The 21,750-nt window shown below is 42.0% G+C and overlaps 1 protein-coding gene across 1 annotated transcript in view; it reads left to right on the forward strand.

Annotated features, from left to right (window-relative positions):
• The first annotated feature begins 1,079 nt into the window (after positions 1–1,079).
• Positions 1,080–21,750, forward strand: part of CCDC175 (coiled-coil domain containing 175) — a 43,946-nt gene continuing 23,275 nt past the window's right edge. The window contains 9 exon segments of the mRNA XM_060753958.2: positions 1,080–1,148; positions 1,151–1,232; positions 5,070–5,155; positions 8,997–9,108; positions 12,856–12,991; positions 14,183–14,411; positions 16,094–16,216; positions 18,071–18,180; positions 20,307–20,388. Coding sequence (XP_060609941.2) covers positions 1,080–1,148; positions 1,151–1,232; positions 5,070–5,155; positions 8,997–9,108; positions 12,856–12,991; positions 14,183–14,411; positions 16,094–16,216; positions 18,071–18,180; positions 20,307–20,388 — 1,029 coding nt within the window.

Raw genomic sequence — 21,750 nt, forward strand, 5'->3', positions numbered from 1 at the left:
AATAATAATAATAACAGTTCCCAAATGTAGACTCTGCAAGGAAGCAGATGAAACAATAGATCACATTCTCAGCTGCTGCAAGAAGATCGCGCAGGCAGACTACAAGCAGAGGCATAACACCGTTGCTCAGATGATTCATTGGAACTTGTGCCAGAAACACCATCTGCCTGTGACAAAGAACTTGTGGGATCACAAGCTGGAAAAAGTTACAGACAATGAACACGTCAAACTTCTGTGGGACTTCCGGATTCAGACAGACAGAGTTTTGGAACATAATACTCCTGACCTCACAATCGTGTTAAAAAACAAAGTATTGATTGTCAATGTTGCAATCCTAGGTGACAGCAGGATTGCAGAGAAACAACTGGAAAAGCTGACATAATATGAGGATTTAAAAATCAAACTGCAAAGACTCTGGCACAAACCAGTCAAGGTGGTTCCAGTGGTGATCGGCACACTGGTGCAGTGCCTAAAGACCTTGGCCTGCACTTAAACACAATTCGCCAATACATCACACAGTCCTAGACACTTGGGAAGTGTCCGACGTGTGATCCAATTCAACAGCCAGCAGAGTGTCTGCTGTGGACTCATCTTTTTGTGTTTCAAATAATAATAATAATCTTTATTTATACCCCACCACCATCTCCCCAAAGGGGACTCGGGGTGGCTAACATGAGGCCAAGCCCAAAATTTCAACAAAATACAATACAAGTACAGCAAAATAAAATACAAAAGCAACAATGCCATCAAAGTAAATAAAAGGAAGGAAAGGAGAGAAAGGAAAGGGAGAGGTATGAGGGGAGGAAAGGAAAGAAAGAGAAAGAAGGGAAGAAGGAAGGAAGGAAATGCGAAGGGAAGAAGGAAAGGAAGGAAGAAAAGGAAAAGGGAGAAGGTGGATGAGGAAAAGGGAGGAGCAACAAACCTAGCATTACTTATTGGTCTCCCATCCAAGTACTAGCCAGGGTTGACCCTATTTAAAAACTAAGCTGAGATGGGATCTGATGCTTTTAAGGACAGTGCCTGCCACCATTTCCCTCCTCCTCCTCCTCTTCTCCTTTATTCCTCTCTGGAGAGGTAGGATGCCTCCTCCAGTTGCCATGGTGATGAAGCATCCTCTGGTTGCCATGGGGATGTGGTCCAGCTCGAGTTTGTTCTAGCAACCATGGAGCATCCTGCATCCTCACCCTGCTCAGAGGCGGCAACGAAGGCCTTTGGGCACCTGCGGGGAGTAGGTAAGTCTGCCATTCTTCCGTGATTTTTCAGCTCTCCGCCATGGCATGGAGAGTTGGAGATACCCCAAAAATTGAAATTATTTTGCTGGGAGAAAGGCTTCCTTGCTTAGATGTTTAGATGATCCGTTTCTCAGCTTTCGTATTGATCACATCTTCTCTATTCGTGTCACTTCTTATCTATTTTCAGCACAAGTTAACCAGTGTTCCAGTGTACCATTGTACGACCATGTTCGTCTCTCACATTGCTTAAGTAACTGAGGGGGGAAAGGAAGGGGCCTGAGGCTGTTAGGAATTATGGGAGTTGAAGTCCAAAACACCTGGAGGGCCCAAGTTTTCCCATGTCTGGTGTAGATCATAGAATCATAGAATCAAAGAGTTGGAAGAGACCTCCTGGGCCATCCAGTCCAACCCCATTCTGCCAAGAAGCAGGAATATTGCATTCAAATCACCCCTGACAGATGGCCATCCAGCCTCTGTTTAAAAGCTTCCAAAGAAGGAGCCTCCACCACACTCCAGGGCAGAGGGTTCCACTGCTGAACGGCTCTCACAGTCAGGAAGTTCTTCCTCATGCAAATGCATGCAGAAGGATGCAAATGCAATACAAAAGCTGAGAAATGGATCATCTAAGCATCTAAGCAAGGAAGCCTTTCCCCCAGCAAATGTATGCAGATGTATCCTTCTGAAATTTCCCTTTTCTATTTTCATTGAATCATAGAGTTGGAAGAGACCTCAAGGGCCATCCAGTCCAACTCCCTGCCAAGAAGTAGGAAAATTGCATTCAAAGCACCCCCGACAGATGGCCATCCAGCCTCTGTTTAAAAGCCTCCAAAGGAGGAGCCTCCACCACACTCTGGAGCAGAGTTCCACTGCTGAACAGCTCTCACAGTCAGAAGTTCTTCCTCATGTTCAGATGGAATCTCCTTTCTTGTAGTTTGAAGCCATTGTTCCACGTCCTAGTCTCCAAGGAAGCAGAAAACAAGTTCACTCCCCCCTCCCTGTGACTTCCTCTCACATATTTATACATGGCTATCATGTCTCCTCTCAACCTTCTCTTCTTCAGGCTAAACATGCCCAGCTCCTTAAGCCACTCGTCATAGGGCTTGTTCTCCAGACCCTTGATCATTTCAGTCGTCCTTCTCTGGACACATTCCAACTTGTCAACATCTCCCTTAAATTGTGGTGCCCAGAATTGGACACAATATTCCCGGTGTGGTCTCACCAAGGCAGGATAGAGCATGGGGAGCATGACTTCCCGGAATCTACACACTAGACTCCTATTGATGCAGGTCAAAATCCCATTGGCTTTTTCTGCTGCCGCATCACATTGTTGGTTCATATTTAACTTGTTGTCCACGAGGACTCCAATATCTTTTTTACACATACTGCTCTCAAGCCATGCTTCCCCCATTCTGTATTCATGCTTTTTTCTGCCATTTTTTTCTAATTCTGTTTCCCTACAGATAACAACATAAAATTTTAATGGGCTAAAATGCTGGAGAGAACAATTAGTCCTCAAATGCCAACATTGACCTCTGCTCAAGGTCAAAGGCCCATTGAAAAAGCCAGTTTCTAGGCTAGACTGAGAGGCTTGGAGAGTGGGTGCTAAACTAATCTCTCTAAGGACGGCATTCCAGAGCCACCACCGAGAAGACCCTTTCTCTCATCCCCACCAACCATACTTGGAATGGTGGTGGGACCAAAGGAAGGGCCTCCCCTTCAATACTTAAGCAATCTCAGAATAATTTAAGATAACCATTTTTTTCGTGTGAGGAGTGACTTGAGAAGCTGCAAGTTGATTCTGGTGTGAGAGAATTGGCCACCTGCAAGAACGTTGCTCAGGGAATGCCCAGATGTTTTGATGTTTTAGTATCTCATGTCCCCGCATGGGGAGCTGGAGCTGACAGAGGGAGCTCATCTGCACTCTCCCCGGATTTGAACCTCCAACCTGTCAGTCTTCAATCCTGCCGCCACAAGAGTTTAACCCATTGCACCACCGGGGGCTCCTAAGATAATCATTAAAGATGTGCTTCACATCTTTTTGGGCATTCCTTGGTTCTGCAACAGACAGTTGGAGCAATCCGGAATGTGTGAGCCCTGAAACATCTTTTGAGTCTCCAATAGTGTTAAGGAATAATGAAAAAATCCTAGAGAGCAAGTACTCTTAGCCACGCCATGATACTAAAGGGCACATAGTAATCTGTTCTTAAATACTAAAGCCAATCCATCTTGCTCCAAAGCAAGTTAGATTAATGCCAGCTGTACGAAATCATTTTCTTTGTGAACACACTTCTCACGTCCAGAACAAACTGAATCAGGATTAGAGTTTGTTGTTGTAGGTTTTTTCGCGCTATATGGCCATGGTCTAGAGGCATTCTCTCCTGACGTTTCGCCTGCATCTATGGCAAGCATCCTCAGAGGTAGTGAGGTCTGTTGGAACTAGGAAAATGGATTTATATATCTGTGGAATGACCAGGGTGGGACAAAGAACTCTTGTCTGCTGGAGCTAGGTGTGAATGTTTCAACTGACCACCTTGATTAGCATTTGATGGCCTGGCAGTTGTTGGTGTGGCTTGTCAGTCCTTGGGGCAATCTTTTGTTGAGAGGTTATTAGATGTCCTTGATTGTTTCCTTTCTGTTGGATTAGAGGTTAGTTTTGGAAAGAAAGGAATAGTTAATAATGCTGTGGTTCAACAGGTGACCACATTGTTTTGTTGTTTTTTTCCCGTCATTTACATAGACAAGAAGAGTATGTTGTTTGTCTTTAGGACAGTAATAACTAAAAATGGAAGATGAATCAGGAAACTGCAAGAAAATACTTACTGTATAGGATTTGCAATATTACGTATATACATAGGCAGTAAGATTGTTGTGCAGTAAAGTTTAAAGATGAAATCTGTCTTTTACCAAGAATACCAGTCTTTCTGTTGTCGAGGGCTTTCATAGCCAGAATCACAGGGTTGCTGTGAGTTTTCCAGGCTGTATGGCTATGTTCCAGAAGCACTGTCTCCTGACGTTTCACCCACATTAATGGCAGGCATCCTCAAAGGTTTTGAGGTTGGTTGAAAACTAGGCAGTTTATATATCTGTGGAATATCCAGGATGGGAGAAAGAACTCTTGTCTGCTTGAGGCAAGTGTGAATGTTGCAATTGGCCACCTTGATTAGCATTTAATGGCGTTGCAGCTTCAAAGCCTGGCTGCTTCCTGCCTGGGGGAATCCTTTGTTTATAGCTGGCCCTGATTGATTTCTGTCTGGAATTTCTGTGTTTTTTAGTGTTGCTCTTTGTTTACTCTCCTGATTTTAAGAGGTTTTTTTTTAATATTCGTAACTGCAAGGCCATTCAATGCTAATCAAGGTGGCCAACTGCAACATTCAAACCTACCTCCAACAGACAAGAGTTCTTTCTCCCACCTTGTACATTTCACAGATATATAAACCTCACTTGCCTAGTTTCCAACAGACCTCACAACCTCTGAGGATGCCTGCCACAGATGTGGGTGAAACAACAGGAGATAATACTTCTGGAATATGGCCATACAGCCTGGAAAACTCAAGGCAACCCAGCCTTGTTCAGAATGGAACTATTTAAGCTTCTGAGGATTTCGAACTACGCTACTGCTCAGGTTCCCGTTCCTGCTAAAACAATTATTCTTCTGCTATTTTTAGTATGGCAGGACTATCAGAAGGAATCTGATGACATATACAATCAATGCAGTCCCATACAATAGCTAGATCCCTCTTTTAATGTTAACACAAAGTTTCAGCACCTGAAATAAATAAATAAATGAGAATTGTGAAAACTTCCGATTTGTTTTCTTCTTTTTCTTTTTTCTTTTAGCAAAACAGCTTCAAAATGAAGGGCTTGTATTCAACAAGCAAACTGTGCAGCACCTTGAAGATGCCATTAAAGCCGTTAAGGACCTGGTAAGAACAAAACGTAAACAAGCAAAAACTTTTGGCACGTAGATACAGTAGTAGCGAGTTGTTTGTTCTTCTTGGATGACCAAATTTGCATGAACTGGATATGCAGATGACTGCTTGTTCTACTTAAATTCATTCCTAAGAGTGTTATAGAGGGAAGGGCTGGAATCTAGTATTGACTTAACCTAAACTAAGTATTGTCGAAGGCTTTCATGGCCAGAATCACTAGGTTGTTATAGGTTTTTTCGGGCTATATGGCTATGTTCTGGAGGCATTCTCTCCTGACGTTTCGCCTGCATCTATGGCAAGCATCCTCAGAGGTAGTGAGGTCAGTAATTTCTTCTGGCCCAACATTTAGAAATCTTTTGGAAATGTCATTCTGCCATGCCCCGATCCTTGGCAGAATGGATCTCCTTCTCTCCATACAGCTGAGACCTGATGAAGGAAGTGTGGTGGTGGTAGTTATGACTGTGACTACAGTGTCAAAATTTTGAGTAGCATTTGTGAATACAAAACAGTTTCCTAACAATAATTGTTCATACTCATGACTGCTTCACATCTGTGAATTTTATACAGTTGCCTAACTGTAACTGCTTCATATTCATTGCTTCGTTAATGAACATTAGCAAAACAAATATACTTTCTTCCTCGAATACTCTATAATTCCAAGCAGATAAAAAGCACTCATTCCCATGAAAATAGCAACAACAACACTAACAACACTTTATTTATATTCCATCCTATCTTCCCAAGGGGACTCAGCGGATTACAGCATATATACAAACACAGTCAAATATTCAATGTCTTGATACAATGAAACACAAATACACAAAGGCAAAGTCTTCCTATAATAAATGCAGTGAGTAAGAGAGAGATTTTAATTAATTTTTATAGACAGGGGAAATATATATATATAAAATAAAACCCAACCGCTCGGTGCTCAGCCAAAATTATAAAGCTCACAAAAGGTAGAGGGAGTATTGTTGCTGAACCAACTGTATATTTAAAAGTTAGGAACTGGGAACCACTGGAACTGAGAGACTTAAAGGGATTCTTCAAATGAATTCTGCTGCCACCATTTCAATATTAACCAGGCAGAGATAATATTGAGAGTTTGCTCTGTAACACACACTGTAACACACACACTTTCTTAGAAGCTGCTATGAAGCAGACTTTTAGTAATGCTTTGACCACAAAGGTATTCACACTGAGGCTGGTATAAGTTAATAAAAATAACAAGAACATTTATTGAATGGGCTTGAAATATTCAGGTACAAATGCTTACTGGTTTCAGTAAAATACTGGCATAAAAAGCTTGTGATTGTGTTAGAGTCAAAATCTTAAAAACTTCTGGGTTACAAGTCTTCAAAGTTCCACCACAGAAAATTACTTCAGGAAATGAATCTCTGAAAGTAACTCCCAAAACTGCCCCTTAGGAATCTAGCCAAAAATACCCTGAACTAGACTTTCTTAGGAATTGAACAGACCACTAACGGGGCACTGCTCCACAAAACAGTATTCTTGCTATCTCCTAAATAGCTATTCTGAATTCTTCACAAAAGACTGACCCAAACTTCTTCAAAACCCAAACTCGCTCTCACTAATACCAACACTTCTTCTCTCTAACAGCTCCAAACCCTAATGGACTAAAAAGGGGCTTCAACCTCAGTTTAAAAGACACTTTTTTCCTCGAGACCACTTAGGCTCTACCTCCATCTCTCTAGCCAATCCTAGCTTTCTGATTTTCCCTCTAAGACTGGAACACACCCCCTCAAGGCAAACCTAACTAAGGTGGCTTCTCCCTGTCTCCATTTCCCAAAATGGACGCCGTGGCTTCGTCAGGCCCACACCCTTTAGGCTTCAGGCAGCCAGCCAAGGTAAGGGATTCATTACACTTCCCCTTTCATTTCTGGCTCCGGAGGTGGTGCTCATCTCCATTCCCAAGCCGAGGAGCCTGCGTTGTCTGTAGACACCTCCTGGTTGGCATGACTGCATGGAGCACCTGTTTGCCTTCCTGCAGAGGTGGTACTTATTGATCTAATCACATTTGTATGTTTATGAATTGCTAGGTTGATAGGAGCTTGGGCTAACAGTGGGAGCTCACCCAGTCCTAAGGATTTGAACTGCCAACCTTCAGGTCAGCAAGTTCAGCAGCTCAATGGTTTAACCCGCTGCGCCAATGAGCATCAGTGATCACTGATGGCTGCCACTGGAAATACATTGATTTCAAAATATTAGCCTGCTGTGAGATCTTATGGATTGCTATGAACGTGAATCTCATAAATCTAACAGATAAACACACACAGGTGGGGGAATCAAAACAAAGGAGGAAAAAATGCCCATTTCATCAAATCATGGCCTCCAATGAAATGAAAAGGCTTTGGAAGAGCCCTAGTGCCAATTTAGGAAATCGAAGTGATGCATTCATCAAAAGAACAGAACAAGTGGACACGGAGGTGACAACAAACAGCTGCCCTCAGCAGATCATATTGAGAGAATTTGTACTTCTTTTTACCATTCTTGAAAAATCCTGAGATAACCATATGGCACCTAATTTGATTTGTTTTAATCCTCATTTGAGGAGGGAGATTAACGCTGAAAATCTGCTCCTTAGGAAATATGTGCAAGGGTACTTCATCATCCTCAAAATGCCTAAGCAGTTGGCACTCTGTACATTCACAGTAGCAGAATGTATTTGCCCCCAATGTATTGTCGAAGGCTTTCATGGCCGGAATCACTAGGTTGTTGTAGGTTTTTCAGGCTGTTTGGCCATGTTCTAGAAGCATTCTCTCCTGACGTTTCACTTGCATCTGTGGCAAGAACCTCTGAGGATGCTTGCCACAGATGGAGGCAAAATGTCAGGAGAGAATGCTTCTACAACTTGGACATATTTGCCCCAAGTTTGATCCTCAAGGGAAGAGTGTTCTCATGATGGTTACTCTTGCTTTTATACATAGAATAATGGAATCATTGAGTTGGAAGAGACCTCGTAGGCCAGTGGTTCTCAACCTGTGGATCCCCAGATGTTTTGGCCTTCAACTCCCAGAAATCCTAACATCTGGTAAGCTGGCTGGGATTTCTGGGAGTTGTAGGCCAAACACCTGGGGACTCACAGGTTGAGAACCACTGTCGTAGGCCATCCAGTCTAACCCCATTCTGCCAAGAAGCAGGAAAATTGCATTCAAAGCACCCCCAACAGATGGCCATCCAGCCTCTGTTTAAAAGCTACCAAAGAAGGAGCCTCCACCACACTCCAAGGCAGAGAGAGAGAGAGAGTTCCACTGTTGAACAGCCTCACATGAAGTTCTTCCTAATGTTCAGGTGGAATCTCCTTTCCTGTAGTTTGAAGCCATTGTTCCCTGTCCTAGTCTCCAGGGCAGCAGGAAACAAGCTTGCTCCCTCCTCCCTATGACTTCCCCTCACATCTTGATTCATGGCCTTCATCGTGTCTCCTCTCAGTCTTCTCTTCTGTAAGCTAAACATGCCCAGCTCTTTAAGCTGCTCCTCATAGGGCTTGTTCTCCAGACCCTTGATCATTTGAGTCTCCCTCCTCTGGACACATTCCAGCTTGTCAACATCTCCCTTCAATTGTGGTGCCCAGAATTGGACACAGTGTGATTCCAGGTGTGGTCTGACCAAGGCAGAATAGAGCATGGGTAGCATGACTTCCCGGGATCTAGACACTAGACTCCTATTTATGCAGGCCAAAATCCCATTAGCTTTGTTTTACAGCCGCATGACATTGTTGGCTCATGCCTTCAAGAAAACCAATGCTCAGTATAGTTTAGTACAGGTGCAACCCCTCAGGATTTTGTTACTTGGCTATATATCTGTCAATTTCCAGGAAGAAGACAGAAAGCACACAATTGAATTGTGGGAAGAGGAGACCATAAAAAACTGCAATCTCCGTATCAGAATCAAAGGAGTTCCAGATATAGTCATGAAAGAATTCAAAGGTACTCCCAGATCAACTTGTTTCATGAAATAATAGTATACTGTAGAAAATAGGGAATAGAAAGTGTTTGCAAATTGAATGAATGCCCATTTCAAGCAGTCTTGTATGGATTAATACAATATTTAAAATTTACTAACTAATAATTTCAAATGTTGATAATGTGTTTGGAAAACTTGTTTTTCTTAGGTCTATTTACAGAAGCTGTGTGATCTCTGCTTGGCACATAAAAGCTTGGCTGTTACTGTGTGTTTCTTACAGAAGGGAAACCAAGTAACAACCAGAAGATACTACTACTACTGCTACTACTACTAAAAATAATAATAGATGCTTGGGAAGTGTGATACGAAATCCAGCTTATAGATCTTGTTTGCTGTGACATACTGTGGTTTTGTGTCAGTAAAACAACAACAACAATAATAATAATAATAATAATAATAATAATAATACTTTTATTTCTTACCCTCCTCTCCTCATGGCTTGAGCTACATTACACATAATAAAAACACATAAAAGCACTCCATAAAATACACATAGGTGGATGGATGGATAGATAGATAGATCAGGCATGGGCAAACTTCGGCCCTCTAGGTGTTTTGGACTCCAACTCCCACAATTCCTAACAGCATCAGACCCATTCCTTAAGTGGCTGAGGGGGAAAAGGAAAGGGCCTGAGGCTGTTAGGAATTTTGGGAGTTGAAGTCCAAAACACCTGGAGGGCTGAAGTTTGCCCATGCCTGATATAGATAGATAGACAGACAGACAGGTATCTCCCTCTTCTAGTAAAGGGCTTCTAAAGATTAAGAAACAGCATATATGAAATGTCAGAGAACCAGTATGTATTATGTATTCGAATGCCACAGTACTTTATGCATATGGAACTGTGGCTCAGGTGTATTAGCAAATGCATGTAGGCTGCATAACATACTATATTAACAGCAAGGGTTTTGTTTTTGTTTTATTACAAGAAATACCTTTCTACTCAGTAGGTTTTTATGCAGTTTCAAAATTTATTCTTCAAGTGAACACTATATAAACAAGTGGACCACCTGATAATTAGCCCTGGAGAACTGGGATACTGACAGCGGGAGTATGCAGACCTGTCTTAAGTAAACTCATGTAATTAATAATGATAATAATGATGATAATAATAATAATAATCTTTATTTATACCCCGCCACCATCTCCCCAACGGGGACTCGGGGCGGCTTACATGAGGCCAAGCCCACACAACAAATTACAGCAAAATATTTATTTATTTTATTTATTTATTTGGTACACTTGTATACCGCTAATATCTCAGCCTATGCGGCGACTCATTGCGGTTTACAACATATTTAAAATACAATATTCACTTTAAAAATATAAGATAAATTATAAAAATACATACATATACATACATAGTATTGGGCCACCAATACAGACCGGACATCTCATAGTTAAAGTCATAATCCAATTCGTTATCCTTGATTGCTAGTCCATGATCAAAACATCATCACATCGGCATTAGTTGAAAACTTGCTCGAACATCCAAGTTTTCAGTTTTTTCCGAAATGCCATTAGCGAGGTGGCTGATCTTATTTCAGTAGGAAGGGCGTTCCAAAGCCGGGGGGCCACCACAGAAAAGGCCCTATCTCTCGTTCCCGCAAGCCGCACTTGTGAAGCAGGCGGGATGGAGAGAAGGGCTTCTCCTGAAGATCTTAGGGTCCTGGTGGGCTGATAGGCCGAGATACGTTCGGATAGGTATGTAGGGCCAGGACCGTTTAGAGCTTTAAAGGTCAAAACCAGCACTTTGAATTGGGCTCGGTAGCTAATCGGTAGCCAGTGGAGCTGGTACAGCAGAGGAGTTGTATGCTCCCTGCGCCCTGCTCCTGTTAATACCATGGCTGCCGCCATGGTAGCCAAAACACATGAAACAAACAAATAAAACCAAAAACACATGAAACAAACAACAACATCATAATTACATAAAACATATGTTCTATGAAGGTTTACACAGTGTGTGCAGTGTTGGAAGTGCGGGAATCAAGAAGGGACATATTACCACTTATGGTGGACCTGCCCAAAAGCGACAAGATATTGGAAAAAAGTACATAAATCGTTACAAAGAATACTAAAGATTGATATCCCGTGGAAACCGGAAACCTTCCTTTTAGGTATACACAATATAAAAATGGAAAAAAATAAGGACAAAATCCTATTCCTCTTAACCACAGCAGCGAGAATAATCTACGCGAAACATTGGAAAGAAAAAGACCCCCCAGAGGAAGAGGAATGGTTAACGAAGATTCTTGATATAAGAAATATGGACAAACTAACCTATATACTTTCAAAAAAAAGGGGTACTCCTACAGCCGAAATAGATTGGAAACAAGTAACAATATATTTAGTAGAAGAAGAAAAATATGAAATTAATTATATGAAAGAACTGAAAGAAGATACAAATCAGGGGAGAGCAAAAGAGAAACAAAAGACGGAAAGCAATCCGAGGGAAGGAACGAAGGAACAGGGAAGACCTCCCAAAGATACCAGGAAGTCAACGTCAGTTTCACAATAACCACACATCACTCCCCTCACAACTCTTTTCTAAACCCTATCATCACATCCGGCACATCATGTATTACCAATAGTCATATCCCAGCTTACCCCCACCATTCCCACCTTGCCATCCTCCCCTCTCTTTCTTGCTGCCCCCCCCCCATACCTTACCCCCCCCCCCCCCGCTATTGTATGTTTTTAATGAAAATTAACAATAAAGATTATTTTAACACACAGTGTGTGCAGTGTTAAAAGGAAGACCATGCCTGTGTCTCATTTCTAGACAATTTTGAAACAGAAAGGAAAAGAACCCATCCCATGACTCAGAGGGACTTCCTGCCTGCGTCCGTCAAGTTTCGTTAGAAAAGTGTGTCGGGAAACAAGGGGGAAAGAAGACAGGCAGACATTATATTTATTTGCTTCACATAATGGCAAAAATGTAATCCCTTAAAAACATACAATGTGGTGACCCCTTAATACAATTCCTCATGTTGTGGTGACCCCTCAACCATAAAATTATTTTCGTTGCTACTTCACAACTGTAATTTTGCTACTGTTATGAATTGTAATGTAAATATCTGATAGGCAGGATGTCTTTTCATTCACTAGACCAAATTTGGCACAAATACCCGATACGCTCACATTTGAATTCTAGTCGGATTGGGGTGGGGGGTTGATTTTGTCATTTGGGAGTTGCAGTTGCTGGGATGTATAGTTCACCTGCAATCAATGAACATTCTGAACTCCACCAACGATAGAATTGAACCAAATTTGGCATGCAGAACTCCCATGACCAACAGAAAATACTGGAAGGGTTTGGTGGGCATTGACCTTGAGTTTGAGAGTTGTAGTTCATCTATATTCAGAGAGCACTGTGGACTAAAGCAATGAAGGATCTGGACCAAACCTGGCACTCAATATGCTCAAATGTGAACACTGGTTGACTTTGGGGAAAGTAGACTTGACATTTGGGAGTTGCAGTTGCTGGGATTTATAGTTCACCTACAATCAAAGAGCATTCTGAACCCCACCTACGATAGAATTAGGCCAAACCTCCCACATAGAACCCCCATGACCACCAGAAAATACTGTGTTTTATGATGGCCTTTGGTGACCCACTTCATGACCCCCAAGGGGTCCCGACCCCCAGGTTGAGAAACACTGCTGATATCTGAGTAAATCAGCATTTCCTGTATTGTGTTTATTGTTCCAGAACTTGTGTCTGCTGCCCGCCGATTTCATTCTTACAGATTAGGTGAACTAAAGACTTCCATTAACGAAACTATCACTGCAGTGGAATCACAATATTCAAGGCAGAAAGTAGCTGAAGAAGAAAATGTTACATTATGGTAAGCACTTTCTCTTCCAACATCTTAGGTTACATTCCATAAAGGCCCAGGCAATTTCTACTCTCCCTGTAACCCATGGGGCATTTTTAAAATAATAATAATAATAATGAATAAAATGAAATATTTAATAGTGAGTCTTTCAATCAAGATCTCAGGTGAGGGAACTGAAGTGGGAAGGGAGACTACGAAAAATTAGTCAGAAGCAATTTGCCTAGGTAGAACTCTATCTCATTTCCCAGGCCATTCCTCAGGTCCTTAGCTCAGGTATACTGATATCTATGCTAGTCAAACCACATGGATGTGGGTGCTAAATTCCATAGAGTGGTCTTTAATCTAGAATCATAAAGTTGGAAGAAGCCACAAAGGCCGTTCAGTCCAACACCCTTCTGCCATGCAGGAACACACTGTCAAAACCCTCCTAACAGATGGCCATCTGACCTCTTTTGAAGAACCTCCAGAGAAAGAGACACTGTAAGGGATCATGGGTTTAGAGTGCGGGGTCCCTTTTCGAAGAAATCCACAGAGTCCAATTTGGTTCATGTAAGACACCATTTAATCAAGTTGATCAACATGAGATAGACAGAAGCACTTCTGTTTGTGCTTTCAAAGACTGCCCGCGCCGCCTCTTGAAATCTGCATATTTTTATACCCCAATGCAAAAGGGAAAGTACCACCAACATCAATTTTAACCTTTTACTGTGAGATCAACAATTTTAACCTTTAACAGAAGAATACTTTTTTTTTCTTCATGGAAAGTACCTTCTTGTAACCTTTGAAGTTAACCACAATACCACATCCTGTGTAACACAGTACTCCTTCTTGTTTCTTAAAGACATTTTCTTTCGTATTGCTATTTTGCTACAGAGGAAGGGTATGTTTCTTTTTTTGCTATTAATTTAATTTAATTTAGTATTTGCAAATTTCGCTCAAAGACCCTTTCAACACCACTCTTTGACCCTCCCTCTTTCTCCTGGTACGGTATCCAAAGTGACCATCTTGCATCAGATTCAATATACAGCAGTGATGAGTGGGAAGGAGAAGGAGGAAGAGCCAGAGATGACTAGATACAAACTTTTAAATATGCATATATAATCAAAAGAAAAAGAATTGGAAATGCTTCATCCTTTGAGACACTCTGGTTGATATCTCAAGAGCTCCTCCTATTTCTCTTTTCCTCTTTTGTTTTGGCAGCGAGGAGGAAGCAGAGCTGTGGGCCAAGCACCAAGGTGTTATTTCCTTAGTGAACCGGCAGTTGTCAGAAAAACATACTGCCAATATTGAGTTAAATCATCTTTATAATCTCCAAAGAGAAGAAGAGGAAGAAATTGTCAGACGAGAGAGTGCCATCCTAGAACTGAAGAAAATAATGGTGGCCGAAGAAATTGAATTTAAGGAGAAAAAAGAGGTGCTAGATACACGGGTAAGTTTTCAGGAACTTCGTCTCAGTACGCAAATGCATCCTTAGTGAGACAGTCTATGTTGATAACTTCATGGGTGTGACATTGGTCTACAAATTTGGGCAAAAATAGTTGCCAGTCTGGCTCTTTGAATGCTCCTAAGTGGAATGTTGTACTTCTCTGAAGTCATGTTTTGATGCAAAATCTGAATGCAGACTTTCTGCAGCACTGCCATCAGTACAATTGCAAACAGCTTCCCCAGACTTCAAGCACTTGCCATAATTAAGGGGCTTAACATAAATCAAAACAAAGCAAGCATATAAACAAACAAACAAAAATTGAAACAAAATTGTCCTTGTCTACTTTTGGACTAGGTTTTCATCTCAATAAGTTTTTTTAAAATTATGTCAGAAGCGAATTGAGAACATACTTCAAGTCGCTTCTGGTGTGAGATAATATCTGCAGAGACGTTGCCCGAGGGATGCCCTGATGTGTTACCATCCTGTGGGAGGCTTCTCTCATGTCCCCACATAGGAAGCTAGGGTTGACAGACGGGAGCTCACCCCATCATGCAGATTCGAACCGCTGACTTTCAGGTCAGCAGTTCAGCCAGCACAAGGGTTTGACCCATTGCGCCACTGCAGCTCCCTCGATGGGTTATGTCAGACTGCCTCTTCATGATGTTCTGTTCTTGAAGATTGCATTGAATTCACTATAAATTCCATACATTAATTGATAAGGCCGAAAAGCTTCTTAGGTATTGAAATTGATTTAGGAAAACATGATCGCTGATAGTAATTATTAAAACAAAACAGGTAGATTGGGAAAGGGTCTTGATAAAAGTTAGGCTATTCAGATTCTGAGGCTGGATCTACATTACCATATAATCCACATTCTAAATCCTGATTATCTGCTTTAAACTGGATTATATGAATCTACACTGCCATATATTCTAGTTCAAAGCAGATAACTATTTGAATTCAGGAATATGGCATTGTAGATGAGTCCTGAGGCCCCTTCTGCCATGATGATGGGGGTGAAACTGCATTATATGGTCCATGTAAACTGAAATAATGCAATTCAATGCATTTAAACTGCTTTTTATGAGTCTACACTTATGATATAATCCAGTTTCAAACTGGATTATATAGCAATGTAGATGGAGTCTGAATGTCATGGTGGTTTCCATTTCTGCATGGAATTGTGTCCTAATAGACTTGAGTTTAAGCTTTTCTTTTATTGCTTGAGCTATAGTCAGACCTGGAGCCAGAAAACCAAAACCAAAACAAGAAAAGGGGGGAGGTGGAGGTTCAGAATATCTATTTAGTGAATCATGACAAGTAGGTCCATAATGAGGACCGTGGATATGGAGGATATGTCTGTAAATACAGGTACAACTTCCACCAAATGAACTATCCCTTCAAAGTGACATGTAATGTATGGTAATTAGACTGGGTAGAAACTTGTTTTTCCCTTCTCCAAAATCTTGGTGCATTTGGCCATCCAATGAAGCTGAATGTAGAGGATTCTGGAAATATTATTTCACAAAGCAGTATAACCTATCTCATTTGCAAAATCGATAAAGCTAATTTCCTGAGACTACAACCTTAAAAGAGAGTTGCACAAGTGAATGAAATCAGTAAGGGAATCTACTCTGCAATAGGTAGAGAGTTGTTTCAGCTTTAATAAAGGTAATTGGTTGCAGATTGCAGATCTTCAAAAGCTACTTGATGCCAAGAGGCTTCAAAATGCAAGCAAGAGGGATGAATACCGTCGATTGCTTCCAGAAATGGAAGATCTTGAGAAGAAAACTGCAGAGCATAAGAAGGTAAGAGGACAATGCCTTTGGTTAACAAACACTTTGTTTCCACTTGCTTAACATACAATGGGCAATATAGTTATTTGACACAGTGGGCACTGCCTTTTCTCTCTGTTTTCCATCGAGTTTCTTGACATGAAGCTAGAGATCCTCCTTTGAGTGTAGCACTAAACTGGCTCAGCAAAAACCCAGATGTGCGCACCAAAACTTGTTGCACTGTTGGTAAGGATTCAAGGAAGCATGGAGGAGGGCTGAGCTCCGACACATATTGCCAGCTTCATAGAACAGTGTTTCTCAGCCTTCCTAATGTCGCGACCCCTTAGTGCAGTTCCTCATGTTGTGGTGACACCATACTATAAAATTATTTTCATTGCTACTTCATAACTGTAATTTTGCTACTGTAAATATCTGATATGCAGAATCCAGTGGCAAAAAAAGCCAACAGGATTTTGGCCTGCATCAATAGGAGTCTAGTGCCTAGATCCAGAGAAGTCATGCTACCCATGCTCTATTCTGCCTTGGTTAGACCACACCTGGAATCACATTGTGTCCAATTCTGGGCACCACATTGAAGAACGATATTGACAAGCTGGAATGTGTCCAGAGGAGGGCGACTAAATGATCAAGGGTCTGGGGAACAAGTCCTATGAGGAATGGCTTAAAGAGCTGGGCATGTTTAGCCTGAAGAAGAGAAGACTGAGAGGAGACATGATAGCCATGTATAAATATGTGAGAGGAAGTCATCGGGAGGAGACTAGGACGCGATGGAACAATGGCTTCAAACTACAAGAAAGGTTATTCCATCTGAACATGAGGAAGAACTTCCTGACTGTGAGAGCTGTTCAGCAGTGGAACTCTCTGCCCTGGAGTGTGGTAGAGGCTCCTTCTTTGGAAGTTTTTAAACAGAGGTTGGCCATCTGTCAGGGTTGTTTTGAATACAATGTTCCTGCTTCTTGGCAGAGGGTTGGACTGGATGGCCCATGAGGTCTCTTCCAACTCTATGATTCTATGATTCTTTGATTCTATGTATTTTCATTTACTGGACCAAATTTGGCACAAAGACCCAATACGGCCAAATTTGAATACTGGTGGGTTTGCGGGAGGGGCTGATTTTGTCAGTTGGGAGTTGTAGTTGCTGTGATTTATAGTTAATCTACAACCAAAGAGCATTATGATCCCCATCAAAGATGAAACTGATCCAAACTTGGCACACAGAACTCCCACAACCAAGAGAAAATACTGGAAGAGTTTGGTGGGCATTGATCTTGAGTTTTAGAGTTGTAGTTCACCTACATTCAGAGAGCATTCTGAGATTTACCAATGATAGAATTGGGCCAAACTTCACACACAGAATCCCCATGCCTTGAAGGGACTTGCTGGCATGTGCCTCTCTCAGGCCTTGTGTGCTCTTCCTCGCCTGTACATGTGCACCACTCTGCCATGCGTTTAGCACGCCTGCTCTACCCTCTCCGCATGGAGTCTCAGAAACAGCCCTCCCCTTGGCTGAGAGGACGGCCAGTCGCAGCGGAGGAGGGCTTTTGGTGGGAGGATTCGCCTTCTGTTTCCAAAAAGGAAGAGAAGGACGGGCGGAGAGATGTTCAGACTTTTCTGCCAAAGGGGTTCCTAAGACCATCAGAAATATATGTTTTCTGGTGGTCTTTGGTGACCCCTCTGAAATGCCCTTGCGACCCTCTCAGGAGTCCCAATCCCCAGGCTGAGAAACTGTCCTAGAGCATGTCTAAGAGGCCTTGAATAGTACTCTAAACCTGTGTTTTAATAAGTTCTATCAAAATAATCCTTACCTTTTCATGTACGCTATTTAGCCCTGCTGAATTCATGTTTTTGTTTGTTTACATTTGATAGACCATCGGTGATTTGAGGGCAGAGCTGGGAGAGCTTTTCAAAAAAGTTAAACTACAAATACAGGAATTTCAGCAGAACAAAGCTAAAAAAGAAGACCTCCTCAAAAAGAAGTAAGAAGATTTATTCTTTTTAAAAATGTTTTATATAGATCTATTTTAATGTCCCTTAGGTTTGCTTTTAAAAAGTTAGTACTACTAGTACGTAACAAACATGCTGGGAGCATGCATCCATATGAGAAGACCATATTACACAGTAACCAATTCTATGAGTACACACTAAACAATCTATACACCAGGGGTCCTCAAACTACAGTCCGCAGGCCACTTCCGGCCCGCCAAGGGCACTTATCCGGCCCGGAGAGGAGGAGAGCCACCCCACACAGTGCCCCTCCCTTGGCTGGCTCACGCTATCTGTCAGGCCCGATGGGCAGTGTGAGCCAGCCAAGGGCAGCTGCTCCATGTGGCCTACTTGCGCGTAAAGCACCTCGCAAGGTGCTTTATGCGCGAGTAGTCTGCGCGGTGCTGCTCCTCCCTTGACTGGCTCATGCTATCCGTCGGGCCCGATGGGCAGTGTGAGCCAGCCAAGGGAGGTGCTTTACGTGCGAGTAGGCAGCGCAGTGCTGCTCCTCCCTTGGCAGGCTCATGCTGCCCATTGGGCCCGATGGGCAGCGGGAGCCAGCCAAGGGAGGCTGCTCCAGCGCTCCATGCAGTCATGCCAGACACATGACCTTGGAGGTGTCTACGGACAACGCCGGCTCTTCGACTTAGAAATGCAGATGAGCACCACACTCCAGAGTCAGACACGACTGGACTTCATGTCAGAGGAAAGCCTTTAACTAGGAAAATTGTGGAAGATCCAGGGTGGGAGGAAAGAAGTCTTGTCTGATGGAGGTAGTTATGAATGTTTCAATTGGCTACTTTGATTATTTATTATTATTATTATTATTATTTATTTAAAAGTTTTGTATACTGGCCTTCTCACCTCTCTTGAGGGACTCAGACTGGTTTCCAACCATAATATCACATACAATCAATAAAAAATCATAATACATATTACAATAAAACATTAAAACAGCAATTACAATCAATAACTATAATGGTCAGTCGTCACACTAACATCGTTGCTCATCATCCTCCATCCATATCTCAGGGTGTTGGCTCACTTGTCGAATGCCTGTCTCCATAACCAAGTCTTCACTTGTTTCCTAAATGTCTGGATAGACGAGGTGGTTCTGATCTCCAGTGGGAGAGAGTTCCAGAGTCGAGGGGCCAACACCAAGAAGGCCCTGTCCCTCGTCCCCACCAGATGTACTTGCGAGGCCGGTGGGACCGAGAGCAGGGCCTCTCCAGACGATCTTAATAATCTTGATGGTTCATAGGGGAGAATACGTTCGGAGAGGTAAACAGGGCCGGAGTCCTTTAGGGCTTTATAGGTTAACACCATTTCATAGCCTGACAGTTTTTAGGGAGAATCCTTTGTTGAGAGGTGATTAGCTGGCCCTGATTGTTTCTTGTCTGGAGTTCCCCTGTGTTTGAGTGTTGTTCTTTATTTACAGTTATAATTTTAGAGTTTTTTTTTAATGCTGGTAGCCAGATTTTGTTCAGACTAGAAATAGGAAGATTTCCCATTTTCTGCTCCTGGAATTACTGCCTAAAGAGGGCCAACAGTCTGAGGGACAGCGAACTGGCCCCCGGTTTAAAATGTTTGAGGACCCCTACCATACACTGTCAATATAAAAACCTCATATGCAGTAAATCAGTACTGATATTCTCCCAATACCTTCAACTTAGTCTTGTCAATTCTCATCATCTTCATTGTCTACTCATATTATTCTTAGCCACAGATATCTGAATTAGTTCCAACATGAAATGAGCACATATTCTATATTCATCTGTGGACCCTTCCACACAGCCATGTTACCCAGAATATCAAGGCAGATATTCCACAATATATTCCACAATATTTATATAGGGAATTGCTCTGGTAACTTTCCAAGTTTCCAAAGTTGCCATATTTATATAGCGCTGATTAATTTTATTTTGAAAGAGACATAACCCGTACTAACTGTACACTGTGATTATTAGCTTGTGCAGCATCCAAAAGGCAGTGACCTCAGAGCTTTATGGGGGAAAATCTTTTTGGATTATAATGCACAGAATCCCCAGTCTATAATGTTATCCAATCTCTAGCAAGCTTGTTTTACAGCGAATATTAATTTCTTTCTAATCTTCTTCAGGATGGATCTTCAGATCAAAACAGCTTCATTGCATGACGTATTCAATCAAGAAAGAGAAGATTTGCTACAGAAGATACTGCTGGTAAGATGGCAAGGATATGCATACTTTGACAAGCTGTGCTTTTGCTTCATAAAACACTGAATGATAATAATAATAATAATAATAATAATAATAATAACAATACTTTATTTATACCCCGCCACCATCTCTCCAAGAGACTCGGAGCGGCTTACATGAGGCCGAGCCCAATAACACATCAATACAATAGAAAAGCAATAAACAAAACAATACAAAACAATACAATTTTAGAGTTTTTTAATACTGGTAGCCAGATTTTGTTCATTTTCATGGTCTTCTCCTTTCTGTTGAAATTGTCCACATGCTTGTGGATTTCAATGGCTTCTCTGTAGTCTGACATGGTGGTTGTTGGTGTGGTCCAGCATTTCTGTGTTCTCAAATAATATGCTGTGTCCAGGTTGGTTCATCAGGTGCTCTGCTATGGCTGACTGATGAACCTGATGAACCAGCCTGGACACAGCATATTATTTGAGAACACAGAAATGCTGGACCACTCCAACAACCACCATGTCAGACTACACAGAGAAGCCATTGAAATCCAAAAGCATGTGAACAATTTCAACAGAAAGGAGGAAAACATGAAAATGAACAAAATCTGGCTACCAGTATTAAAAAAAACTGTAAAATTACAACAGCAAAACAACAGAGAGGAAACAATCAGGGACATCTTAACACCTCTCAACAGAACATTTTCCCAGGCTCAGGCAGGCCTTCAAATGCTAATGAAGGTGGTCAGTTGAAACATTCACACCTAGCTCCAGCAGAGAAGAGCTCTTTGCCCCACCCCAGCCATTCCACAGATATATAAACCCATTGTCCTATTTCCAACAGACCTCACTACCTCTGAGGATGCTTGCCATAGATGCAGGCGAAAAGTCAGGAGAAATGCCCCTGGAACATGGCCATATAGCCCGAAAAAATCTACAAGAACCTAGTGATTCCAGCCATGAAAGCCTTCGACAATACAATAATAATAATAAATAGTAAAACAAGCAGTCGAAGAAGAAAATCCAAAAAGTTGGAGCCCCCGGTGGCGCAGTGGGTTAAACCCCTGTGCCTTCAGGACTAAAGACCTACAGGTTGCAGGTTCGAATCCGGGGAGAGGCGGATGAGCTCCCTCTATTAGCTCCAGCTCCAGCTCCTCATGCGGGGACATGAGAGAAGCCTCTCACAAGGATGATAAAAACATCAAATCATCCAGGCGTCCCCTGGGCAACTTCCTTGCAGACGGCCAATTCTCTCACACCAGAAGTGACTTGCAGTTTCTCAAGTCACTTCTGACACGACAAAAAAAAATAATTAAAAAAAATCCAAAAAGTTAAAAATATCAAACATTAAAACCAATCATTAAAACCAAGTAGTCCA

The sequence above is a fragment of the Anolis sagrei genome, chromosome 1, assembly GCF_037176765.1.
Source record: "Anolis sagrei isolate rAnoSag1 chromosome 1, rAnoSag1.mat, whole genome shotgun sequence".
Classification (NCBI taxonomy): Eukaryota; Metazoa; Chordata; class Lepidosauria; order Squamata; family Dactyloidae; genus Anolis; species Anolis sagrei.